The following is a 9,516-nucleotide window of genomic DNA, read 5'->3' as shown; positions in this document are numbered from 1 at the left end:
AATAGATAAAATTTAACTTTGGTAAAATCTTTGAAATTGTTTCACGACTAAATCAAATTAATGATTTCCATTTTGCACTCATTGTTATCCCCTATTGGAGAGGGCATGTTACTAAACGAGTCCCATAGCTAATAAATCATTTAAGTAATGCCTCTTCTATGCTATGCCTTCTACTACAAACTATTTCGCCACACGATGTTATGCCTTGTATTACAAAGTGTTTCTCAAAAGGCTTTCTGATGGCATATTATTCTCTAAACTTTTGATTGTGTGGAAATTTGAAGCAATTTTAAGCGCGTATCCACGCAGAGGCATGCACGAGATTCCGGGCCCCGTGCTCCTTTGTCACTTATGTGGGCCGTACATGCAAACGACAGTGGATTCGGAAATCCAATAAAAGGCTTAATTTCAAATTTGAAGGTAATTTTAAAAATCTGCAAGTGCAAATTACACTATACCCGGGTTTTTTTCGAACACTGCAGTGGAAATGCAATAAAAGGCTCAAGCGCGGGATTCCTTTGTCACTTATGTGCTGCTTTATGTGGGCCGTACATGCAAACGACAGTGTAACACATGTTAGAAATCCTTCAATAAAAGGCTCACGCCATGGACTCTGTAGGCTAGAGCAAGGCCGAGGAGAGAGAGAGAGAGAGAGAGAATGGGGCGCCTAACCTCGACCCTCCTTGCCACACCAGCTTCCACGTGCTGCCATGCTCATTTGCGGCGCAGCCACCTTCTAACGCCGCCCATGCTCCACTGCCTGCTCCCGCGCTTTCGCTGCCGTGCCATTCCGAACACAGCTAATCCTTATCACCAAAATCCTCCTCCATCATTCCCAGCCGCCATTCGCAGCCACCATTCCAAGGAGACAGAGACACACACACACACACACACACACACACAGAGAATGGAGCGCCTGAACAGCTCAACCCTCCTCACCACCAGCTTCCACCTGCCCGCCCCGCTGCCATGCTCATTCGCGGCGCAACTTCACCCTGACTATGAGCTCATCCAGGCGCAATGCGACCCCTGGATTGTGTCAGTGGCGCAGCCACCTTCTAACGCCGCCCGACAGTTCCTTCTCGACTGCTTGCTCCCCCGTTTTTGCTGCCGCTTCATTCCGAGTGGCCCCAGCGCCCGGCTAGTCCATGTCACCAAAATCCTGTCCTGGCTATTGGTTTCCGACACCGACGACGACGACCCGCAAGCCTTGGGCGCCGATCACGTCGGAAGTGCTCGTCGGCACCAGCTGATCATGGCCATCCTGAACAACGGTACTGGAACCATCACCCAGCAGATGCAATGTGATGGCAGGACCCAAGCGCAATTGGCAGCGCTGGCGAAGGTGTGGGAGGAAGCGCGCGGGGACATGCCAGCTGTTCTCAGGGATCGCTTCATCCACTCCATGGAGCGCTATTTGGAGGCCGTAAAGCTGCAGACGCTCTACAGAAGCGCACACTCGTTGCCGGACGTAGACAGTTACATCCAAATCCGCCGCGCGGCTTCCTTTGTTCTCCCGGCATTCGCGCTCGTGGAGTACGCGATGGGCAACGAGCTCGATAACGACACCTACGGTAGCCCGCTGATCGCTCAGCTCCTGAACGCCGTTACCGACCACATCTGCTTCTCCAACGACCTACTCTCCTGTCGTGTCGAGACCACCGTGGGGGACTTCTTCAACATGCCGTCCGTTGTGTTCCACTCCGCCGCACATGGTGACAGCTTTCAGCAGGCACTGGACCGCGTGGTGGACATGGTGGATAAAGCGGACACCGAGTGCATTCAGCTGGTGGCAACAATCCGCGGATCCAGCCTCGCGGACAAGCCTGGCGTACTCTCCTACGTCGCGGGTCTCTGCTCGGCCATGGCCGGCCACCTGCGCTGGTCGTACGAGACCGTCCGCTACAAATAAAAGAGTCGTAGGTTTGAAAATAGGAAGATTTAGAGGTCCAGGTTTTTGATGGATAACTTTTTTAAAATTTGAAATTTGGCTACTACTAGAAGGGAGTAACAAGGATCCCTCATATCCTCTACAAAGTTAAGGCATGTGACTAGGGTTCTAGAAAAGAACCGGTTCCCCTCTCTACAACCATCTCTCTCTCTCTTTCTCACACACACATACACACACGTGCACGTACACACATGCGTGCATACACACACTCTCAAATGTTGAAACTCTCTCTCTCTCTCTCTCACACACACACACACATACACACACTCTCAAATGTTGAAACTCTCTCTCTCTCTCTCTCTCTCTCTCTCACACACACACACACACATACTCTCAAATGTTAAAACTCTCTCTCTCTCTCTCTCTCTCTCTCTCTCTCTCTCACACACACACACACACACACACATACACACACTCTCAAATGTTGAAACTCTCTCTCTCTCTCTCTTTCTCACACACACATACACATATGTGCACATACACACATGCGTGCATACACACACTCTCAAATGTTGAAACTCTCTCTCTCTCTCTCTCTCTCTCTCTCACACACACACACACACATGCACACACACACGCACACGCACACACACACACATATACACACACACACATTGTACACACCCTCTCTCTCTCTCTCTCTCTCACACACACACACACACACACACACACACACACAAGCGCACATGCACACATCGGGCCCCTCTCTCTTCTCACACTCTCCCACACATAAAAGCTCTCTCTCTCTCTCTCTCTCTTACACCCACACTATAGATGCATAAATTCATATACACATTGTATTTGGACCTTATTTAAAATAACCATACCAGATTGGATATCAATGTTTTGGGTCTTTAAACCACGTAGGCCTAGCATGATAATCACTTTTCTCTAATTTTGACATAAATGGTAATTCCCGACACGAGCAAGAGTTATTGCATGGCATGCTTAGGCTCGTGTATACACAAACTTGCTTCTCTTGCATGACTAGCATTTTGAGGGCATTATCGCCTAATTTGGTAGTATATGAGTATGGGGCAATTGGTTTTTTGGCGGACTGTGGTATGGTGCTCTGTAGATTATACTAACGGATTCGCATTGACACTCCAAGGCAATGTGAGTTGGTTGCTTCGGCACTTGACAGATATAAAATGGCTTGGATACCTATGAGTTTGCTCACTTAGCCTGTGTATGTTCTACGTGGTTCTTCTGCCATGTCACTTGTTTTCTGTCTTATGTGAGAAGTTCGTCTTCTTCTAAGGTATTTGTAGCGGGAGTTTGTGGCTACTTGCCCTAATGTCATGGATTTATTACGTACACTCTTTGTTAAAATGACTTCTGTGAAAATCATCTGATGGTTTTGTGGCTAGGGCATACGCTTGATAATGGTATTTGAATCATCTACTATCTGTGATGCATGGTGCGCTTCTTAAATTGTTCATATACTAAAAAAACCTACATGCACTACCTTCTATTATCATTTTAATTTTTGATTGTAAATGCTTCACATGCATGCTTGTGATTTTTATCTTTACCTACACTATAACCATTTTTTATCTGTGTGCATCTTGTGATAAATTTCTAAGCCTTAGTATTTTAAAAAAATCAAAGAATGCGTGTATTAATGGTGTACAAATCGAGATGTAGATTTAGATAATCCATTTAGAATTTTTATACCAAATTTTTTCTCTTTGTTGCAGATATATGGATTTATTCTGTTGATAGTAGATGTTGTTCCCTTTGGTTTTGTGTGCTATGATTAACGTTCACTGGTTTAAAAAAAATTATCTCTTGGCTCTGTTGTTTATCGACAATTAATATTCTGGACTCATTCTATGTGGCTTTATATGACTAGATTTTCGCTATGGTCCATAGTGGCTTACTTAGGGTATGTATATATTTGTTCCCATTACCTTATATTGTCTAAATGAATATTTGGGACTATAGTCCCTTACTGACTTGGGTGTATTGGCACTTTATAGAATGATACCTTATAGGTTACTTACTACTATGGTTTGTGACTGTTTCATCAATAGGATGCCTTATGGTATATATCTACATTACTAATGACCTACATAGGTGATTTGGTCATTGGTATGAAGACTCATGTGAAAATCCACTTTTATAATTATCATGCATTTCTTTTGGAAGACTATATTATTAGCCCCAGGTTATCCAATTGATGGAATAGAACAATGATTGGGCCACTCTGAGACTAATTGACTCGATATATTAGTTTATACTTTGGGATACTTTAGTGAAATCTATAACACATGGTAGGTCTGAACGGGAAGCCAGGTCCTCCACACTCCACAAAGAGTTCCCACCATCACCTCCAACATCTCCGACCACTCCGTCTGCCAGTGCCCTCCGACCGCTCCGACCATTCCAACCACCGGTGCCCTCCGACTACTCCGACCACTCCGACCACTCCGACCACCGCTCCGACCGTCGTCGTCACCGCGGAGTGCTCTGACCACTCCGACTGCTGGTGCCGTCTGCTTGCTCTGACCACTCTGACCGCCGGTCTCCCGCCGGTGACCACTCCGACCCTCGGTTCCCTCTGATGGCTCCGACCGCCGGTGTCCTCCGATGACTCCAACCACCATCACCGCCAGTGCCCTCCTCCGACCGCTCGGATCGCCGTCACCGCCCGTGCCCTCCGATCGCCAGTGCTCTTCGACCCCTTTGATCGCTGGTCCCCTTCGACATCTCATGAGTGCATGGCCAACTCCGATGGCACTCATGGAGGCAACACCGCTATCCCTTTCCCAAGGTAGGGAGAGATCCTCTTCGAGATCCTACTCTTCGAGATCCTAAGCACCATCTTCCTTTCCCCTCTCCCTTTCCCAAGGCAGGGAGAGATCCTCTTGAGCACCACCCGAGGAGGAGGAAACCCAAGGAGGAGTTAAGGGGAGCACTCTCTCGGCAGCATACACATAATCTCGGACACACTCTCATAGAAGAGGACACTCTCTTGTGTATCACATTGAGTTCTAGCACAGTCCTTCTATCGGAGCAGAGTCTCCCTTGTATCATCCCTTTTTGGGTATTGTTATTGCAGTGTTGTGCTCTGTTGGTGTTTTGTCTATCTCTTTGTGTGAGCGAGGTGAGTGAGGTGTGACTTGTGTGTGTGGTGTGAGTGAGGCCTATAGGGGTACTGCGGTGCTAATAGGTGGTGGTCGGAGAGCACGGTAGACAGTGTAGAGCATAGGTCTTGCATGTCTAGGTAGTGAGGTCGACTGATCCTTGGCGGGTATACTTCCCTGAGAGGATCCATGCTCCCTTCTCCCCCAACCATAGTGTTTGTGTCGGTTGTCTTCGAGTTCCCTAGCAAGGACCGACGGAGTCAATTCCACAGCTTAGACAAAATTTGGCGATCACGATGGGACTCTCCTAGAGGTCAAGGATAGTCTCAAATTTTACTTTTTTCCCTTTTTTGGTGATTTTTGATCATGGTGAGAGGAGTGTTGTGCATGCCCCTAAAGACTAGAGCTTTTGGAGGTGATTCACCCCTTCATTCTCCTCTTCAAACTAGTCATAGGGTTCTTCCTCGTTCCCTTACTCTTCCCTTAGAATCTTCCTCTTCTAACCCTATTGGCAGCTCCATGGCCAGAGCCATTGGCTACTGTCCTTAACCAATGCAAGTTAAGCTACCAACCTTCAAAGGTACCATCACTGAAGATGCGGAAGACCATGTGGAGCGGTTCCTCATCACTATGTGTGACTCAAGAGGTCTCAACCGAGATGATGCATGCTTGGTCTTGTTCGAGATCGAAAATGCTAAAAGAAAGTTTCGACCAGTGGTACAGTCAATTTCCCATCAACCACTTCCCAGACCCTCAGGCTACAATTCTTGGCTACCTTTCGGCCAGGGAACTACTTCGACCTCATCACTCAAGAGCTCAACCAACTCTCCATGAAGGCAGGGGAGTTAGTGGCCCACCAACTTGTCACAAGAGCTAAAGTTTTGGTTGCTCGGCTACCCTAAGATCTTGGAAACTACATGCTACAATAGTGGGTGCTTCGAGCACTCCCTACTCAAATGGTGATGAAGATGAGACTTTTCCACCCCAAGGCACCCTGCAAGACTTCCAAGACAGAGCTACACAAGTGGAGAATGCTCTCGTCATGGCAGAACGCAGTACCTCTTGGTCCCCACTTATCGCGGCATGTCCTTCGCTCCTCCAATCGTTCCTCTAGCCCCGACGATAGCTTTTACATCCGCTTACATGGACAAGCTGGCCAAGCTCAAGAAGGAGCTTGAAGATTTCAAAAGGTCACAACAAGAGGACGTGGCCGTGGCAGTGCTGAGGAAGGAGATCGAGTAGCTCAAGGTCAAAGATCCCAAGACGAGTCCATGGTGCCCTGTATGTAGCTCGCAAGGCCATCTTCCAAATGATTTTCCCTCCAAGAAATATTGCTCATTTTGCTCAAAGGCAGGCCATAAGGACAAGGAGTGTTACTACCTCAAGGGACTTCGCCTTATGCAACAACAACTTAAGCAAGGTGCCTCCCCGCTTAATCCCTTTGCCGAAGACTACATGGTGAACTCAACCAGTAATGCTCCTAACCACCAACCAAACCTAACACCCTTCTTGAACCCTCAATCAGCCCCTGAATCACAAGCTTATATTAACCATGGCCCCACACTACAAGGGATCGGGCTCATACCCGCGCTCCTAGCCGCTAAAAATGACTTGTGAAAAAAAGTAGCGGACCCGTGTACCAGCGCGTGTATCATCGCGGCCACAGACATGCGTGTAAAAGCGCGTGTATAGGACCTCCCAGACGCGCTTATACACGGGTGTATAGCCGCGTTCTTTTCACAGACGCATTGATACATGCGGCTATACACGCATTTCTTTAATTTAGACACGCTTATACACGGGTGTATAGCCGCGTTCTGTTCAGTTCAGATGTACTCAGACGCGTTGATACATGCGTCTATACACGCATTTCTTTAATTTAAATGCGCTTATACACGCGTAATTGTCAGTTTTGACGCGTTAATACACGGGTATTTTACAGATTATCCGCGTATATACACGCGATTTTTAGCAGTTCTGACGCGTTTATACACGCAAACAGAGAGCAAAAAAAAAATCCAGAGAGTGCTATTTGGTGCCTGAATACTGTTCCAGCATTCCAGCACCCAATAACACTCTCTGGATTTTTTTTTTTTGTGCATTAGACCATCCACGAAGAACATATGCACGAGGGAGATTAAGACAAGAACGACATGAATGCATACATTGTCAATACACGATTCAAGACAGACATGAATGTAATACTATCGATTCACGATTCAATATTACTATCAAAATTTCATACATGTATACAAGGGAGTCCATATCTCAAAATAGCCCATGGCTTCAGTTTACAAAAAAATATATACAACCACATCCTCAATATGGAATGTGATACTATAAGTCTGAGTACTACTCAGACCCAGATGATGACTCGGTGCTCCCTCCATGCTCAGATGAGCTCACATCGGTCGGAATGTCCGATGAGTAGTGCTCACGTCCACCCTCTGCAGTGGCGGCGGGTGGATCATCAGCAGCTTGTGCCTGTTCAAGTAATATATAGTATATAAGTATATATATATATGTAATTCAATAAACCAAAATCATTCGTTTAGAATTTTCAAGTACCTGTCGACCGTATGGTCTCATGGCCATCTCAAACTGCACGTCCGTAATACGTCCCTCGGCTCTGAAGATGGCCCACGTGTCACGTCTGCTATGCCGGCGAGCATACGCGGTATCGTGGGTTGTGGGCTTCCTCCCCGTAACCCGTCTCGCTGTATCATAATCAACACAATTTGTAAGATTAAAACAATCATAGAATCAATGAATTAAGTAAACAATCAAATAAAGTGGCAAGATACTTACGAACTCTACCTCCCATGACTCGACGCCGCCAGATCCGAAATGCGAAGATCCAATGGTCTCCATCTGGATCCGTCGTGCCTCCACATGCTGCCTGCTCTTCACGCCACCCTCTGCTCGTTTCTTTGCCTCCTTCCACTCGCGTTTGTGCGCAGTGGCAGGTTTCTCGGCAGGATAGCCACCCGCAGCTACATTTAGCCGGTCATCGTACGCGAGTTTTTTAAGGTGAGATCTTTTATTACTTAAGATCTCCCTTATTCGCGTCCTTCCCCATACATCCGAGAATGTAGCATGTGGGGGATTGGGGTACCAACTATGTACAGCCTCTATCACCTCCCCAACTAATCGGCTATTTTGATCTTTAAATTTAATAAAATAATTTCTATATGAGTTTGATACTACCCCATGCATGTACTCCATTACCTCCCTCCCCCTCGCATCCATCACTATCCCGCCCCTATCCGTCACATCATAGCAGACCACTCTCCACCTCTCTCATCTCCTCCTCTTCCGAACTGTCTCCTCTAACTCTTCTCCCTCTATCTCCTCTCTCACCGCGTGCCCTACTACCTCCCCCACCTCCCCCACCTCCCCCACCAAGGCACCCACCGCATCCTCCACTCCCACTCTTCCTACTGCTGCGGGTGGAGTCACGACTGGGGGATTGTCTACGTGACGGTGGCTGTGAGCCCTGACGTGACGGTGGCTCTGAGGGAGCACGTGATGGTGGCTGTGAGGGTGTGCGTGAGTGTGTCCGGGACGAGGTATGTCTCCTCGGTGGACGTGGAAGAGGAGAATCTGCATGCCGTCTCGTCGGACTCGGAGGAATAGACGGCACTGGAGTGCCCTGGATACTCGCGGCGGCGGTAGGGGTATAGACACCAGGCAGGGAAGGAGGGGGGGCATACATATACTCTGTAAGCTCAACTGGACCAGGATGGCGCCCAAAATGATTTAGCATCTCCATCAGCCAATTGCTGTACGCAAATGGATCGGATGAAGAACCTGGAATATCCATAAAGAACCTGCAACAAAAATCTTCATGTACATCATGGGCTGTCTCTTGACTCACACAAATATCATCATTCAAGTCAGTTGTGTTGCCTGCAAATCATGAATTCTGAAACGCAGTCTCGTGTATACACCCGTGCAGAAACGCGTGTATACACCCGTCAAAAAACGCGTGTATACACCCGTCTAGAAACGCGTGTATATTCGCGTGAACAGACTCTGCAGACAAGTACACGCGCTTTTACACGCGTTTCTACACGCGACCTGCGAAATTTTTTTTCCAAAAGGACCGACCTCCGACAAAGACAAAGTGTCCTTATAAAAGGACCATTGTCGCCCCTGTCAGAATCATTCACCCAATCGTGTGCACAGAAGCAAAAGGACGGAGACAAACCCAAAAAGCAAAGAGCAAATAGCATAAACAAATCTGAGGAAAGAGACAAGGCACAGGACAAACTGACTCACCTCTGAAAAAGTGAGTCTTCTTTCTTGCTCGGTTTCCTCCCGTGTGTGCTCCTTCTCTGCTCCCTCCTTGCACTCAGGTTTCGTTTCTGTTGGAAGAGGCGAAAACGAAAGCAGTGTTGATATGTTAGTTCAAAATCTATATTTGGGGAAGGCGGGCTATTTTTAGTTTAAACAGACCGTCGCGTTTATAAACGC

At 47.4% G+C, this 9,516-nt stretch overlaps 1 protein-coding gene across 1 annotated transcript; it reads left to right on the top strand.

Moving 5' to 3' along the window:
• The first annotated feature begins 628 nt into the window (after positions 1-628).
• Positions 629-2,067, top strand: LOC147617861 (microbial Terpene synthase-like protein 13). Its single transcript, XM_086775589.1, has one exon. It carries the CDS (start codon positions 659-661, stop codon positions 1,910-1,912), a length of 1,254 nt encoding a protein of 417 aa, XP_086631715.1. The 5' UTR covers positions 629-658; the 3' UTR covers positions 1,913-2,067.
• Positions 2,068-9,516: the final 7,449 nt, after the last annotated feature.

This window comes from Cibotium barometz, chromosome 36, assembly GCF_041138505.1.
Source record: "Cibotium barometz isolate CiBa-2024 chromosome 36, ASM4113850v1, whole genome shotgun sequence".
Lineage (NCBI taxonomy): Eukaryota > Viridiplantae > Streptophyta > Polypodiopsida > Cyatheales > Cibotiaceae > Cibotium > Cibotium barometz.
The sequence above is the reverse complement of the archived record's forward strand: the minus strand, read 5'-3'. Positions and strand labels throughout refer to the sequence as shown.

Bases quoted from the DNA above. Each gene is read 5' to 3' on its own strand.
- LOC147617861 (XM_086775589.1), top strand. From the start codon at position 659: ATGGGGCGCCTAACCTCGACCCTCCTTGCCACACCAGCTTCCACGTGC.